This window comes from Enoplosus armatus, chromosome 9 (genome assembly GCF_043641665.1).
Source record: "Enoplosus armatus isolate fEnoArm2 chromosome 9, fEnoArm2.hap1, whole genome shotgun sequence".
Lineage (NCBI taxonomy): Eukaryota > Metazoa > Chordata > Actinopteri > Centrarchiformes > Enoplosidae > Enoplosus > Enoplosus armatus.
The window spans coordinates 4278163-4296542 of record NC_092188.1 but is presented as its reverse complement, the minus strand read 5'-3'; the positions used below and the strand labels follow the sequence as shown (position 1 = coordinate 4296542).

General features: G+C 41.3%; 1 protein-coding gene across 2 annotated transcripts in view; it reads right to left on the bottom strand.

Annotated features, from left to right (window-relative positions):
• znf385d (zinc finger protein 385D) overlaps positions 1-18380 on the bottom strand; it is a 60649-nt gene that overhangs the window by 10525 nt on the left and 31744 nt on the right. The window contains exons 4-5 of one of the 2 annotated variants that reach the window (XM_070911901.1): positions 9515-9689; positions 2309-2330 (exon numbers count right to left, since the gene is read on the bottom strand). In XM_070911901.1, coding sequence (XP_070768002.1) covers positions 2309-2330; positions 9515-9689 — 197 coding nt within the window. The remainder of the gene's footprint in view (positions 1-2308; positions 2331-9514; positions 9690-18380) is intronic. The other variant, XM_070911900.1, reaches the window with a different exon arrangement.

Genomic DNA, 18380 nt, shown 5'->3' with positions numbered 1-18380 from the left:
AAAGCCAATAAGAAAAGAAAAAATATTTACATTTTATTTAAATATAAAGTAAACTATGAAACCACGTTCAGCAGCGGAGATGTTTCTCTTCACTCTGTCAGTGTTGCTGCTGCTGTTTACAGACCGCCCCTGATTGGATCCGTCCATCACATGACCAGGTGACCTTAAGCAAGGACATCTATTGATCACTGTTGCCGGCAGAGCGCTGAGCGTTGGCGGTGCAGCGAGGTGCACCTTATGACTGATTGACCTCTACCAGTATATCTGTGTGCGTTTCAGTAAACACCACAGATGCCAGTGGGGCTGATGTAAAGAAGAACATCTGGCATGAAAAGGCCATTATTCCACGCCGTTACTCTCAATACCATGACTGGAACATTTATTTAAAGTCTGTGGACTCAACTATAAGAAGGGGACCGGTGACTTCACTTAATAGTTGCGCGTAATTTATGTTCTGTTTAATTTGAGTTGAGGCCGAATACGCTGCAGGCAAGAGCCAGAAAATCAGTTCTTCCAATCCACATAATCTAAGTGCTGCAACGCTCTTATATTTTTTTGTGCTCATATTACAGACGTTCAGCTAAAGCAACTCTCCTTTTCAGGTATGTTGAAAATCATTTTTGTTTTGATCAAACGCGAATAAATTAACTTCACATTTCCATGTCCCATCAAGTCCAAGCCATTACCACAAGAACAATAATTAATCTGTGAACTATTTATGAAGTGTCTGACCTTGTCACTCCTGATGAATAATGTTTATGCCACGAGCAGAGCGGCAGCGACCTCTATGCTCCCTGCAATTAACGACCACCTACTCCCAGCGCGCTCCGGCGTGCCAGGCATCAAAACAACCTGAAATCACAGCGATTAGCTCGGCCTCACCGTGGTCAGCAGCGACCAAAAGGCTGCCATCGCACCTGCTCCTCTGGGCAGCTTTTCAAAGGCTCGGTCACCAGACTGAGCGCGGGTCCAGGACGAGTGCAGGTAAAGGTTTTGGTGTTTATGGTTTTTGCTAGCGAGTCATCATTTAACTGCTTTCAGCAGATGTTCTCATCGTGCAAAAATAAATGCACCATCAGAATGATGTTAAAGTGGTAATAAGAGATTCTCTGGTGATTGTTAGGGACTATTTTTTGGGGCGTTTTTTCTGCTGAACGTCACAGATTGCTTTTGTTTCTTTTTGTAGATGGCCCTCATTTGTCGTCTTTCGTGGAGCATAGTCTTCATCAGTCTCTCAACAGGATCATTTTTCTGTGGCAAAGACTGACTCTACACTGACCCGGTGTTTTGAACTGCAAATACCAGAGCCTTCGTGAACTGCTATATATTCAGTCACTAGTTGGGGAGAGTAAATTGCTCCGGTTTTATTATTAAGGAATGCTTCAACATTTTGGCAGTCTGTTTGTTTGCTCTGATACCTGAAGTGTGAAGATCAATATTAATTTCATCTTTATGAATTCATTAGAGAGACAATTGTTTTAGCACAAAGACAGGCAGTGGGAATTAGTTCGCTTCCGAAGGAGGAACTTCTAATATTGAGATTACTCACCCTGGAAACAGTAGTTTGACATTTTATCATAATCCTATCTCAGGGTCCACTTACTAGCTATCTACTGAACTTCAGCAGTGGATGGAGTCTGCTCAGTTTGTTTAGTGTACGTTTGCTGTCAACAGTACATCAAAGAATGTGATGTGAGAAGTGTTGGAGCTGGCAGCAATGCCTCAATCTCTGTTGGTCAGCAAAGCGCTCCACTGATAAGTCCTCGTTAAACCATAATGTCTCGTTTTCTATTTCTACGTGTGTTAAAGAAACACAAATAAGCCAATTTTGGAAATATGCTTTTTCTCTTCCTTGCCCAAAGTTAGATGAGAAGATTGATACCATTGTCATACCTGTGTGTTAGGTACGACGCTGGAGCAAGTAGGGTAGCTTAGCTTAGCATAAAGACTCCAAGAAGGGGGAAACAGCTAGCCTGGAACCCTCCAAAGTTCACAAATACACACATAAATCCTCATATAACTAGTCAGCTACAGAGATGTTGTTAGGAATATTTTTTTTTTTACCTTTCTACAGAGCTGGGCAAGCTGCTTCGACCTCTGCTTCCAGTCTTTATGCTAAGCTAGGCTAATCGCGCCTTGCTCCAGCTCCACACACAAACATGGCAATGTCATTTTTATTCTCTTTTGTTCTTTTATTGTTGCGGTTCTGTCTTTATCTGCCCACTTATTACAAAGCGTGGTTGTGAGGCCATTTCATGTTAAGTCATGCATGTATTTGCCCTTGTGTTGGGGTGAACCCATCTACGACGGTGTCATTAAAGAGCCATTTGCTGTTGGAAGGGCAGGTGATTAAAGTGTACTTTGGCTGGCCTAGGACGCCGTGCACTCCGGGAAGCCTCTAGTAATCCATATCCCCAGTCAGTGTGACCTAACTGGCTCTGCGAGGCCCAGTTAAGAACTCAATCCCCTCTCATTAATGGAGGTAATGACTGTGATCAATCTAAAGTTGGTATGGGCGAGCGGGGCCCCCGACAGCAAAGTAGGAGGAGGGAGAGAAAGAAAGAGATAGAGAGATTGAGGCCAGGTAAAAGACGGCAGAGGATAAGAGACAAGAACAAAAGAGGATAGATTTGGAAGATAGAGTAAAATGGAGCTGGAAAAAGAAAAAAGTTAAATGAAAGTGAAACAGGAAAAGCAAGCAAACTTTGAGGCAAAACAACAGAAAGAGGGGGAGGAGAGGAGTGGGGGGAGGGGAGGTAGGTAAGGGATGTGAGAAGGTGAGAGGAAAGAGATAACAATAAAAGAGAGTAATCGAGCACGGGACACAATTAAAAAGAGAGAAACTGAGAGGGTGGGAGTGGTGAAGGCAACAAAGGCACAGAGGATCCTGGGAAAGATCAGGACAGGTGCTGCGACCCTTTCGAGACAGGACACCGCCTCTTCTCTTTCCCCCATTTGTACCTCAACCTCTCCCGACTCTCCCCTGAGATCTGCTTTGGCGATGGAGGAGAGCCGCCGCTCTGAAATCCTTCCACTCTACTTAAGCTTTCAGACAATCACAGGACTCCCCAGAGATCTGATTACCTTTCTCAATGAAGCTGGATTAAGCTCTTTAATTAAAATGATTGGGCCTTATTATATGCTGTCACAACTTAAAGGACAGAAATCCCTCGTGGCTCTTGAGTTCTGTCAAATTTCATTTGACGTCTATGATTTTTTTCCCCCCCTCCACCTCTTGTCAGTATTCAAAGTAAGTAAATGAGAAAAGAGTCACGGTTGAATCCTCCGAGAATAAAAGATTGATAAGGTGAAAAATTTGCATTCACAAATAAGTGTGCATCGACGCCTGCAATCATCTTTTTTTTTTTGTTGAAGGGGGAAACAAAGCGACACTATCTCAGATATTTAACAGCAGCAGGAGGCATTGATTTGAATTCCCTCTGATTTATCTTTTTCCAATTTCATCCGAAAGCAAATGATCCGCACCTAATTTCTGTTGGGAAGTTTCTGCGGTTACGCGCCGCCATCCGAAATCCCCACAAATGAGAACATTTTGCGGCACCGCGCAGGTACGGAGCCAATCTAATCACACACTCATCAGGTTTGCTGCTGTCTCTGACGTCTGTGTGTCAGGGCTTTTTCCGACTCAGCGCATATGTACGGAGACTTGGGCACAAAGGCAGTTTTTTTTTGGGTGGAGGAGAGTGGTGGAGGGCGTCTGCAGCTGATGTGGACCTGAGGAAGAAGACTGTGAGGGGAAAAAGCCTTAGCTTGCCTCCTGCCTCCCTGCAGCCTGCTCCATTGTACAGCTGCTGTCAGTGCTGGCATGGCTCCCCTGACAATCTGCTCTTTAATAGCTAATATCAGGGTACATTTCCTCAGGCGCTGGACTGGAACTGAGAGATGGCGGGCTGTGCTGTGGGCATTTCTCTCTCTCTCTCCCGCTCCCTCTTTGCCTTCCTCTCTCTCCTCTCTCTGCCGCTGGTGTGAGGACACATAAACACACACACACACACACACACACACACACACAAATTTGACAGGCGGCCGCTGAGTCATCCGGCTAATCTATACTATCTCGCTGTGTCCAGCTGTCCATCCATCTCAGAACACAAGCAAGTTCAACGATGAAGTAAAAAACACAGACGCTCGGTGCATTTCATGAAATCTACCCTGTGATTACACGCTTTCACACAGGCTCATTATTCCTCGACGATGCACTTACGTTCCTTGCACATCGACTCAAAAGCCTCCCTGAGCAGATGGAATTATGAAACCTAAAAGGACATTTTCATTCCTCTATGAATTTCTTCCATTACGTGTAAGACGTTGTCCGTGTTTTAGTGTTTCGCAGCAGCACATCATCATCTGTTTACAGCTCTTATGGAGTACAACTGCACATGTGAGAATGCAAAGTTGCATCTAAAGGCTTTTGTGGCTCCAGAGGGAGCTGTGTGATATATACAAGACTACAAGTATGAAAACAAACCTCTTCAGCCTTGAAGATAACAGACATGATGGAAACTTGCTGTGTGTCGTTCCATACATGTCAAGCTAAGTCTCTGTAGTAATAATAATGAAAACAGCGCTAACCACGACGAAGGTTAGTATCGAGCTGTACTGCGACACACTTCTAATCTAACAAGGACGTGTTGTCTTTGTACAAAATCTACCACAAAGTGGCCACAACTGCAAGGTCTTTGTTGCAACTGAAGAAGTGACTCTTCGAACTAAATAATACATGGAAAACAAATGGATGAATCTCAAAGTGCAAAAATATCTTCAGGTCACAGAACTTGTTTTCTCAAGTTCAGTGACCTGAAGATATTATTGCTTAATTGAGTTGGTTTCTTATTTTTAAAACTCATGAGACGACTTTGAATTAATTAGTCGATTCACATTTTAACAGCGTTTTTTAAGTAAAAAAACAAACAAAACCTCACTATTACTATAAATAATTAGACCTGATGTTACAAAACAGCTCTTGAGTGACTCAATCGGGTGTATTTCTGAAACAAACATAAGCATACACCTTTCATTGTTCCCAGCATGGATATGTTGTGCTTTGGAATAAAATGATTACAGACCAAATGTGTTTTTCTCAGGTAATTTCAAAACAAATCCATTGAAAGCCCACTCTGCAAAAGCAAACAGATCTCTGTTTCCCTGTTGTTTCTGCCGACTCTCACTACGGCCATTACTCTTCCCTGAGCTCAGCTTTTCATTAAAGCGAGTTTGGTGCCACTGATATACCGTCAAATGCTTCAGCCTTGCAGATAATGCAGCATTTACCCGCCTCGACAATTAATTCTTCTGACATCTGAGCACATTAATATTCATTACCCAGTGCCACTTGTGACAAACCGCCGCCCCCGCACACCGTAGATATGATAGTGAGATGGTGTAGAAATGTGCTGGTGTTTTGTTTTTTTTTTTTAAGGGTACTGAAATGATTCATTGCCATTTGTCTGTTTGGTTCTGAGGGCGTGTTGTTTAAGGTCTCTGAGGTCTCCACCTGTGTATAATGTGTATGTATGTTTGTATGTTTAATATGAGGGCTGTGTAGAATCCATTATAATGGATGTCTCAGTGCAAGTAGAGTGGGAGGAGGTCAATGTCTGAATCCCATCTTTAGTGTTTGTCCTCATACATGTGTCTCCTTTAAGTAGCTTTAAGATTGGAATAATGATCTTCCTCCTCACTTTGTGATGGTATCATATATGATATATATATATATATATATATATATATATATATATTATATATTATTCTATTAGCTTGTTCCATCAAGGCTATATGATGTTTGTAGTCAAATATCCAAACCAAAAGACTTCTTCAACTAAAAATCACCCTGACATATTTGGTATCTTTGGAAACATTTAGATCTCCTCTAGAATTTAAATAAAACATATAGGGGTTTGGTTTGTTAGCTGCACAGCATGACTTTGTATTGAGTCATCCTTTTATTTCATGTCCAGTGTGCCGGAATACAGATGCAACGCAACAAACTACCTATACTTTTTTCGGATTGCTGCAATTCATTTGAACATTGCTTTGACATCTTTTTTTAACCATCCAAAATCAATACTAACTTTCTGTTGATGCTCAACTGCCGTGACTCATGTCATACATGTCACACAGGATATACATCCTGGCATCATCAAGGAGGTCGAACGTAGAGCTGAACGTTCACACAACAAGCAACAGACGGCAAATAAGCAAGAAAAGACACTGTTGTGAAAGAAGGATATTGTGAGAAAGTCTCATCTTAAACCATAATTAGAATGCTAGCTTGTTACGATTCTGCTCAACTAAGCAACCACTCTGTGATGACAAGTGTAATTATAAAATAAACAGTCGATATGAAAAATTGTCTTGTGGAATAATAATTCAGGCAGAAATGGTGTGCAATAAACTGAAAAGAGGAAGGACGAAATAACATTTCTTAATAATGACCTGAATCTTAAACATGTGGTGGATCATTTCATAGTGTTATGACTGAATACTTTGTCTGTATTTATTAATCAGAACATTTACTATGTGACGTTTTATTTAATCATCAAATATGAAACACGTTGGTCGTCTTACCTGGCTTCACCATTGGAAGCAAGGTAATTAATTTAGTTACAATTAGTTTGTAGTAATATATTAATTATTTAATGTGCAACTGAGATGTAAAATGTGAACATTGTAAGGAAAACATGTCAGTCAGTGTTTTGCAAGAAAGTTCTGTATGAACATTTTGCAACTTGTCAGATATGTTCACATTTCCTTGTTGCATTGATTGAAAACAAACTCATGGGCTGCGTTATATTTCTTTCCAAACAATTAATCAGTAATAAATTAGCAAACATGATCCCCATAAAAAGGATATTGTGAAGCTTCTTTCGATGATTATTGAGTCTTAAGTTTCAAGGTTCCCACGGCACGTGAACACCCCACAATTCACATCCTTCATGTGGCCGAGCGAAGAAGAGTGAATAGTGAATAAAAAACAATTAAGCAGCAGAGGGAGTGACAAAAGGCTCAGTCCATTAAATATGAAAGTCTATCAGCCTCTGCTCAACTATAGCTATATGTTCTCAGCAGTTTGTATCCATTGACGACATAAACATGTACCAGATACCGTTCACCTCAGCTCTATACTTGTAAATATCCATTTTGACAGGGCCAAGTTGTGAATTTGTTGGGGTAACGCTTTTAGAAACGCATCTAAGATTTCATGGCCGCTGTTGCACGAGACCTAGAGACCTCCAAGATGGCAGCCGGAGGGTGCATTACGTCACCTGAAAGCTATCTTACGGTAAATGTTGGCAAACTGCTGCGTGGGTTAGCTCCGAGGTAGCTTGGGTGCAAATTGCTCCCACTTAATGGTTAGACATTTGTATTGCAGCTTAGTTACTCTGCGGGATGCGAGACAGACCGCTGCCAGGTGTAAAGCTCTTAAAACAACATAAAGACTAGCACATGACCTGTGTTAGGTTGAATACATAAAATTAAGTACTTGTTAATACTGTTTTCTCACCTACTTCTGACCTCAACAGAAGAACATTCACATTTGTAGCAAACCTGAACATTCCCTCTTAGACACGATGTGAATACCTGGTTTGGGCACCTTTTCACCTCAAGCAACCTTTAAACTTCAAGCGTGACTTGGTCAGACTCGACAAATAGGTCACGGTAAATAAAGAGCTCCAGAAATGTGCTCCTAATTTAAATACTCGTGGAACATTGGAAGAAGACTTGGGCAGAGGTAAAATTAATCCCAGAGCACAACGGCCTCAATGTGTTTCCAATTCCTTTAAAAAACTTCTACTGTTACAGTTAAAGAGGAAGACTTTCATTGGGCCAATTTCATGACATAATAACAGGCAGCTTAAAGAATATTACAGAGAGGGCAGGGCTCCTCGGCCGTTTCCAAAAACGTTATCCTCCACAATATGAAACACGGCAGATAAAATGATTTAAAGTAATCTGCATCTGGTTCCTGTCTGGTGCTGGAAGTTGCAGTTAGTTTTTGTTTACTTTTTCAACATGTTTTTAAGCAGGAGTTCCACAGAGAATAAGAATCTTTCTTGGCAGACACTTGGCCGGGATAACCGGATTTAAACGGCCACCTGGCTCCAATGTGATGAACATTCAATTACACACACACACACAACAATGTGCACCAGCGAAAATGTAATTAAAAAATGGGATAATAAGCAAATCCAATATAGGAGGCATGAGGTCTGGAGCACATGTTTATATGAGTTTCAGTGTTGTCACAAGCTGCCATCAAACTGAAGAATCCAATATGCTTCAAATGAACCACTTCCAACTACATCTAACGGCAAAAGTCTACCTGGTCTGAAACTTAAAGGCAGGATGAAAAGGCGGCCTCCCTGATCTCTCCCCCAAGAACCCTTTGTAGTGTCAACGCAACGAGTCCCTCCTCAAAGGCATCCATGGTGTTGCACTCGCTTATGCAAACAAAAAGTGACAAAAGTAGTTGAGTATGTAGAATGAAAAGAAAAGGAGAGAATTAAACTTCCAAGGTGCGTCGAGAGAAAAGTCTGAGGAGGACAAAACTCCAGCGACACGTGTAGCATAAAGAAAAACTTTATTGTGAGAACAAATTTCAGCCCGTGGCCTTCATCGGCGTTATAATGCATTGTATGATGATCCTGATGAAGGCCTCGAGTCGACGCGCCTTGGTCTCACAAGAAAGAGTTGCTGTTTTCACCTCTTCATGAAAGTTAAATCCCCCTAAATTCCACCGTCAGAAATGGAGGTTCAAGACGCTTCAGTGCTATTCAGACTGAGAACAGCCTTGAGGTCTTAAAAAACTAGCGGCTGTATGTGTTTGTGTGTTGCTTCAGGCACCAGTGAGACAATAAAATATGATCCAGGAGTAACAGCGTAATGCGTCTGAAGGCCTATCAGATCGTTTTATCTATTAAATCTAAATTATTTCTCTAAATGAACAGTAGAAATATGCTGTTACATGTTACATATTTGATGGGGGAGCACAGAGCCTTACCGGCCGCTGCGTTGTGTTGTGGCGGGTTCAACTTGTTTGCAGGACAAGCCTTTGTTTTGTTGCCCCCCCTGCTGCATAGACACAGTGGTCCCATTCAAATGAATGAGGGAGCCACAGTGCTGTGTGTGCACGCGGCCTTGATGATCCGACAAGCACTTTGTTTGAAGCGTACAGACACCCCACCTCGTCCCTCTCATGTCTGACTGCCCTGTGTGTCCTGCAGAGATCTCTACAGCTCTACAAATTCAATATATGAGCGCTGAGTCGGCAGCCGGCCATGGGCAGACCAGCCAACACGGGGGTTGATATAATCAACAGAGAGCCCATTCAACTCCTAAAGTGATTGCATGTTGTGTGCAGCAAATCTAAAATGACAAAAAAGAAAAATGTGCGTTTGTTGGGTCCAACATTCATCCTCAACAGAAGGACAGCAGCTACATGAAGAGAGCAACAAAGACTGTGTGTTGGGGAATGTGCAGCAGGCAGGAAAACACAAACCTTTCCTGTCGGTGCCGTTGGGGACCTGCAAGCTGTTGATGCCCTTGGCGATCTCCTGGTTGGCGGTTTCCTTGGTGACCACTGAGCCTTTGAGCTTACTCTTAGGAGCGTCCAGGGCTTTTAGCTTCTTGGCATGTTTGGTCCCCTTGTAGTGGGCCAAGGCCTGGCTCTGTGAGGAGAACAAATAACAGGCTCAATTTAACGCCGGGAAAGCAGCTAAACACGGAGCCAGGATGAAATGAAATATGAAAACTAGAGGAACGCAGTCAGAGTCAATGAAGCAGACTAAACATAATTAGCAGGGGACAGTTGATACACCTTCCAGTCCAGCAAAGAGTGTCACCCTTTCATTGTATTTCTGCCTTCTCTTTCAAGATGATTAATACACTCAGGTAATTGGTTTTCTGAGTGATTTAGGTGCTCTGTTTTTTGGATGTGTTGAGTGAATAACATCAAGAACTGTTTTTCATCTTCCCCAAAAGGCTATATATTAGTAAATGCAGCATTTTGGAACTTAAAATAATGTATTGTGCTATCCTTAGAAGGCCTTGGTGTCAAATAATTTAAAGAGTTTTGCAAAATCAGCCCATTATATCAGTCATTTCCCCCCTGGATCCTGCCCCTGAATGGCTGTTGTGATTTATAAAGTTGTCTGGCTATTCAAACTATAAAAGGGTGGTGATGAAATGACCATTCAGTGTGAATACTCAGTTCTGCACTAATAAAAACAACGTCTGGATGTCAGTGATTGAGAAATCCGTGATGTGTGATTTATGTGGCTGTTTGGTTTAAAGTCCAAACACGTAGCTCCACCAAGATTCACCTTCACGACGGATTCGCCCAGACACACAGAAGTGGGACATATGCAAAGACTTTGAGCTGTCCTTGTTTACCTCTGCACACTTCCCTGCATACTTTGCCTGTGGCGAGGAGGAGGGTATCAAGAGAGACGCAATTGCCTCTTGGAATAAATAAGTGCGCCAACCGCACATCCCCAGAAGACATTTGTAAGCATCTTTATTTATGGGCCGTGGTGGGGATATTCACTAAAGACTGCTGGGACAAAGAGACCATTTCAGATACCATTTTCTGCATTATCATATAAGCACGAACATTGTTCCTGTTTCCTTTTGTCTTCAGTGAATAGTGCCCATTGTTTTTAGCAGCGGGCCAGATTGTTTTAATTGTCAGAAAATAAGCTCATGACCTCACGGCAAGGCTCTAATAGACTTGTGTTTTAGATACAATACAATTACAATATTGATTGTGAACTTACAACAAGTTAATGTAAAGACACAAGCAAAGAGGTTTCACTGTATGAGATGCCAGAAATTCATAGTTGAATCGTTTTGTTGGCAAAGGTTGTGAAATTGCTGAGGTGCTTTAAGTGTTTTCCCTTCGTCGTAGAAATCATTTTTGGATTTTTTCAAACACAGTGCACATCTTGTTCTGGCATGAAACCATTCATTTTCACCCACATTCATCACTCTCCAGGTACCAAAGACATAACTTATATATATATTTTTTTTTTGTCATGAGACTCGGCGTGATGTGGATGGGTGTTTAATGGGACCACGCCAATAATTCATCTTTCATTAGTGCAATGAAGTGGAAGAATTGCCTGAACTCCGAGTCTGACACATGCATGATTAAAACTGGGAGGGAAATCATTTTCCTTCCAGGTGCTCTGTGAGGGGGGAAAAGACATCAAACAAACTGGAGCGCAAAATGATCTGCCAAAGCCAGAACACTTCTGGTCATTTTACATGAGAGATTTCTATATTTGTGCTTTTCTGTGTGGATCCGGTAACGGGTCTGAAGTGGGCTCAGTGTTTAGCGATATTTGAATCAGCTGGTGATCAAACCACACCCGTCTTTTCCGAACTTTAACTTCATAGTCAAATATTTAATGTTACGTAATGTAATGTTTAGGATACTTGAGACTTGAAATTAAGTTTTCACAGGCTTTAAGTTTAAAACAAATGTCTTTAAAATATCTTTAATACATTTCAGGTTCACCGAAATACCTTCTCTGTTATGCTCCGGACATAACAGAGAAGAGATGTTGTGTTAGCAATTGATTGAATGACTGTGTGATGTGAAAGGTGTTGCTTGAAGTGACAAACCCACAGAAAATGATCACAAACGCAGCAGTACACGAGGAAATTAAACCTGTGAATGTACCAATATTGTTCTATTATTGTCAGAAATCAGCCCCTTTCATTCATACTTCAACAGAAGCTGGTTGTCTTGTGTGGTTTATTTTGTATTAAAATAATGATATTTTCATTCCCTCACATTCAAAATAACCATGTTGATGATGATAATGTCTATTCAACAACACGTTCAATTAAAGCTACTTTAAGTACTTTATGTAGTGAGCTTATCTTCTGTGGTTTGAGTCACTGCAATCATCCAAGGATCTGTGTAGGCAGGAGAGGAGGCGGCATAATAGGACAACAAAAGAAAATGGAAATGTTCAGTTCAAAAGAATGAAAGCATTGTCCAGAAATCTGGAAATTCTGAGAAAAAAAAGCCCTGAAAAATCACATATTTGAACGTTTATTTACTCCAACTGACCATTGTTTTTCTGAAAGACGAGAGGAAATTGTAGCTATCAAGATGGGCGGTGGGGGTTCAGGGGGAACGTGTTGTTCTGGCTTCATAATTAAATTAACTCAATGTGATTTAAAAAAGACTATGAGCAATTTCTTCCATAAACAGGCTGTTTCTGGTGGTGAGGGTTATTCAGAACAGACCAAAAAGCTCAACACGGAGGAACGTTTACAAGCGCTGCAGCTGGTTATGTTTTCAGCTGCTCACAGTTACTGAATCCTGCTCCCATTCAAGGCATCCAACAAATGCCCGTTCATTTAACATCCAAATAAAATGATCTCCAAAGCCCGGCATTGATGTAATGGAGGGTAAACCAGATAAAACCATTTTTATCTGTGGATTTTACTCTTTTTTCTTTGTTATTTATGGAGTCGTCTCCCACTTTTATTTGTGGTGCTGAGTTTATGCACCATTTTTAGCCATAGTTGTAAATCTTTGTGACCTAGATTCACAGACTATATATACCAAGTGTGGCCAATAGTATCATAAGGATGCAGTGTCTTCAGGATCGACAGAGAAGGTAAATGAAAGCCTATAGTGATGCAGATTTTGGGGGGGGATATTCATCTTATATTGATGATGAGTTGGAGGTCCTCCTAGTCGTTATCACAACATCACTGCAAAAACTCACCCACCCACATTCCTGTGAATAAGACCCCAGTAAACGATCCCAGCTCGTAACAAAGAACCGCTGGTCTTTGTTTTGACCCATAACATCCGTGTCGCCCACGCCGCCGTCTCATTCATTGTGTGAGTCAAAACGTTGTGTGACTGATGTCTAAAACAAAAAACGGAAATAAACACATTTTTAAGATACGTTTTCCTCTGGCGACCGGCTGCAGCCTGCACCTGGTTGTTGATGAGTATATTTACATTTTCCCTCAAAATCTAATGATTCCTAAACAGACTGTTGCTGTGTGGAGTTGTGCAGAAAAATGACTATATAAAATATGTATTACAATTATTAGATTGGTCATTCTGATGCATCAACGTGTAAGCAGCATGTTACTGTAGCTGGTCGAGGCTGAACTACTTCATGTACAGTCGGATCCCAACACTGGGGTCGGGCCCCTCCGAAGGGTCACAAGATAAATCTGTGAGGTCATAAAAATGATTGATGGGATACGAAATGAGAAAAAAGTCCTGCTACAAACATTAATATCCACTCTTTGAAGTGTCTTTCTCTGTGAACAGTTAAATAGAAATGTCTGAGAGGTTTAGAGGGTGCTCGTCTCATAGACCTCGGAGATGTGACAAGAAATACTCGACTAGACGCTGCAAACCAAAACCGTCGGAAAACACTGATTTAATCTTTGAGAATGTATTTTAAGAATATTATGTTATGGTGTATCTCTGAGGTAACTAGTAACCACAGCTGTCAGACAAATGCAGTGGAATAAAGTACAAGATTTCCCTCTGAATTCAGAATCAGAAGTAAAGAGTAGCATAAAATGGAAACACCTGAGTAAAGTACATCAAAATTGTACTCAAGTACTGTAATTTAGTACGTAAAAACACAACAAATTTCGTTTTTTCAATGTACAAAACATACAAACACAGGTACAAAAGAGTAGAAACATTTCAAACTGTACAATCCAAAGCTCCCAACAGATGACGAACATGATGACTGATGCTTCAATCAACACCTGTGAGCCTCAGGCCTTGTGATCAACATTTCAAATGATGCTGTTCTTATTATTCCTAATCTGACAAAGCAGGACGAGGGAGAAAATCAAGGCCAGAAGCATCAGGAGGCCAAACGTGAACGCAGTCCCCACGAGTGAGTCCGACACTCTGTCCAGCCACGTCATGATGGACGTCATACACCCTGTGGCGTATATCTCGCGCCCGTCCAGAACCGTGCAGTTTCTGGAGGTGTCCGTGCAGTTGCATGAGTTGGGCACCGCTGTTGAATTTCCCCAATCGAGATGTCCGACAAACAAACCGCAACAGAACCCGCTCCTTTCCACCTTCTGAAAAGACTCCTGAACTTCCATCGGCTGCTCGCTCAGCGGAAGCAGCTGCTTCATGTGTTTCTCCACCAACTCCCGGGCAGCTGCAGTTCTTGATATGGCTCCCAACGCTCCCACGGCCAACAACACGAGGAACATCGCGAGCAAGCCCAGGAAGAACAGGGCCAGCAGGCAGCGGTTCTCTTTAATCGCTCCACAGCAGCCCAGGAAGCCAAAAATCAGAGTCACGGCACCGATAAATATCAGAAGGTTGGTGGCTGAGAGACGTTCATCAGTGATCTGGTAGTCTGCTTTGTTGTTCCTGACGTGGATGGATAAACTAAGAATTGTGACCCCACCCACAAAAAACAAAAAGTTGAAGGTGAAAAGCAGGTATTTGATAACCTTGCTGACCGTCATTGTTCAGCCTCACCGTCGAGCCAGAAGCCCAATGAGAAGGTCACTGTGTGCCACTGCTTGAATATAAGGAGGCCACTGTCAGAGGGGGCGGGAACTTTTAACACATTTACTCTTTTGGGGGCGTTTTCAGAGGGTGAAGGATCACCTTGTTCAAACCTGAGGGGGTTAAGAGAAGTCGCTCTCCCAGTTGTTGGAGCTATCCAACGGCAACACCTCCAGAACTGTTGTGACTCAAACAACGGGGTGACATGCAGGGGGGGGGGGAAAAAGCTTAAAATGTATTAGAACACTATAAATGATGCTTCTTTTGGACATAATAAATAAATAAATAAGTACTAAGGAGCAAATCAGAAACTAAAAGTCACGTTTGCGCATTCCTGTTTGCATTGTCATCACATATGAAGAACATTAGGCAACTTAGTCCCATGACGGATTACCCCTTGTGTTCTGTTGACTTTGCCTTCACTTCCTCATTGTTGTGGGTCCCACAGACCCTCCTGCTGGGTGTGTAAATATAATAAAAATTATTGCAAAATCAACCAGTTCTTTTCCTTCAAATACTGTTTTCTTTTCTTGTGGCCTTATTAAAACCCAAACGAGTACTGGAGGGGTAATCCTTCTCTTTGCCACATACTCAGCTTATTGCACGTTTGATGAGGGTGGAAAAAATACAGAAATGACCATAAATCATTGTCATTACACAATATTTTGAAATATTTCATGTTTTATACGGGTTATACATGAATAAATGTGTTAATTTCGTTTGCCAAAAAGTCATTCACAGAGAAAGAGAATTATAGTACTTTATTCTAAGTGACAGATAGCCACAAGAGAGGTATAACTCCCTGTTAGACATCTAATTAACAAACAAACCAAAAACAGAAATCCAAATAAAGTTATTTGGCATTTGGGAGGGATAATGCTGCCTAGAAACTACTGTCAACACCTATCAGACATGCAGAGCAGCTGGAGTCTGTAAGATGCTAGTTTCAGTTCAGTTTTTATATCCCTAATCGTAGATTTATTGCTGTTAGTCCATCGATTTGAAATGATCCTTCTGCTGATATCAGAACACACTATTGTGGTCACATGACACGTCGTATGAACCCGACCAAACTGGGCGATAGAAGCCGTAAACTGGAAGGTTGACTAGTGAGCCCTGATGGTTCCTGGACCATCAGAAAGTACTACCTCCGGAGCAGGGACTTCACTGGTGCCTGGAACTATGGAGTTGAACTCTAACCCTAACCCTGGTTCTTCCTGTCAAGTTCTGTAATGTTCTCAAGTTCCTAAAACGGTTCCTGGCCTCATGGGAAAAATTCCTGCTGTGGAAATTAGATTAAAAAGAGAAGTCATGCATACATGTCTTCATGTCTATCTCAAGAAACCCAGCTTGTAAAAACTGCAAGTCTTCAAAGTAAACAAGCTCAATTTACAAAAACATGAGTCACCGGAAGGACTTATTGTAAATGCATCAAATGTAAACAGGTTATAAAGTGTCCCCTGCTGAGGGAGCAGATGAGTGACTCACTCACTGTCAACAAATAACAGACTCGAGTCCAGTTTACGATCATAAACATGACCGCATCTAGTAAAGCAGAAACATCTTAAGCTCTTTTAAAAACAGAGAAGCTCTTTCCTCTTCATGATCTCAGCAGCCTGGATCAGCATTTAGCCGGTCCGGCTTCCTTGCTCGGCATCATCTCGCAGTCCAAGCTGCAGTTTCACTTTATGATAAACTGCCACCGGAGCCAATTAAGACACTCTTCTGCTGTAGCCGAGGCTTAAATAAAAAGAAGAAACGCCCTTGGGGTATTTCAGAGCTCCCAGCTCAACACAGCACCTGTTGATTGACAGGTAAACACGGGCTCTATCTCTCTAATGAAGCGTTCAAATTAACAGCAGATGGACAGTGAATATATACTGAGATAGATTTCCCAATGTAAAACATAATAACCTCATCCTGAGTAATCACCGACACATTCAGTGTTCGAAATGAATTGATTAATCCTTTAATGAAAGAGCGATGACATTGCTATTTAGGGATGCTACTGATTTAACAACATGCAGCGGCGGCGGTGAATTTCTTTCAAAATGTTTTGATTACTTTCAAAATGGTATGGAAATTAGGTGCGAGGGAAATCGAAAACCCATCTGCTCGTCCATCGGTTAGATTTAGCAAGCTGGTTATTAATGCAGTGCATTTCATTAGATTGTATTGTGGTATTGCGGTGAGTTTGTAATACGACCTCCTTCATGTAATGCTCATATGATGCGTTATTTTGAGACCAAAGATAAAGACAAGAGATTCAAATCGAGCTGTGCTGAGATAATTAGAAGAACCATGAACCAGAACTCTTCAGATCCTTTACTTAAGTATTAACCACACTGTGAAAATGCTCCACTACATGTGCAGCGATGCATCATCCTCTATAAGATCATCATGTGTTTGTAGCATTGCTGTCCTGTGAGAACCACAGATCTCTTAAAAAGTCAACTTTTCATGAGCTCAGAAAAACAGCCTTGTTTTCAGCTTTGTGACGCTGCATTTTCCAGCTAATCTAAGCGGGTTTTAAATACTTTATTTAGCTGAAGAAGGAGGATCATTTTCTCAACCCATAAAGGTACAATTAATCCTTCAGTTTATCAGAAAAAAAATCACCTTTAAAATCAACAAATACGGAGATAGATGGTTTTCACTGGACAGGAAGGGAATGAAAATGTAATCTGTAAAGTAACTAAAGTTGTCAGACAAATGTTAAGTAAAAAGTACAATATTTGCCTTAAGAAGTAGTAGAGTATAACGTATAAAGTCACATAAAGTGGAAATACTCAAATGGGGTACAAGTACCTCATATTTGTACTTAAGTACAGTACTTGTGATTAACGGGACTCTTTTCAGACATGAAACTGTTCAACAACTCGAGACAACACACCCAGAGTACTTGACTCAACCCCTTCTGTTGTTTTACCATTGTGACGTTAACGGCACGTTATTTCAATGTGAATGGGTCTCAGCAGGTCAGGTCGAGCAATTGGTCTTTTAACACGTCGCTACAACCACAGTTGTGTGTAGCGACGGGAAGCTACTAGGAACATTTTGAGAAACTCAGTTTCAGATTGTGGAAACCACCAGTTTTGGGTCCAGGGTCGATATTACCTTATTGCAGATATATTGGTGTATCGGTGTATATGCAAGCTCATAGGGGATGATAAATAGCTGTACAGAAATCTGGGGTACTTTAAACAGAGTCATTGTTACAGTTTGTCTACCAGAGAGCAAAGTTTATTTTTCACATTTAAAGGATCCTTATCTGCTAAGAGTGAAAGATGAATATCAGCTGATATATTCATATCAGATTTCTCTCAACCCAAATATTGATGTTGATATCAGCCTGAACAAACCAACCTCAGTCAGGCCAATAACCACTCTCCAGTGCTCACTCAGACTAAAAACAATCACTGGTCCCCAGTATCAGTAAAAAAAAAAAAATACAGAGAAACTGTCGAGCTACACAAAAAACATAATAAATTAAGACAGAAGACCCCCTTTGTAAGGTTGGGGGAGCTCTCGCCCTCCAGAGCAGAGCTAGTGTTTCCTACACTTGATCCTGTGCCTGAGTTGCTTTAAAAGACATCACATGTAAATATGAAAAAAAAAAATCATTATTAGTGCCACATTTACAGGTTCTTACATGTTCAAGTTAGGCAAAGCTCACGGTTACAGGTCATAAACTTCCTGTAGTGGAAAAGAGTTATTTGCTACCTTAACATCAAAGACCAGAATGAAAATGAGTATTAATTTGAAGCCCTCCTCCTTGTGATGTCAACTAAACTAAACCAAGTGAAAATAGAAGATCTATAAAACTAAG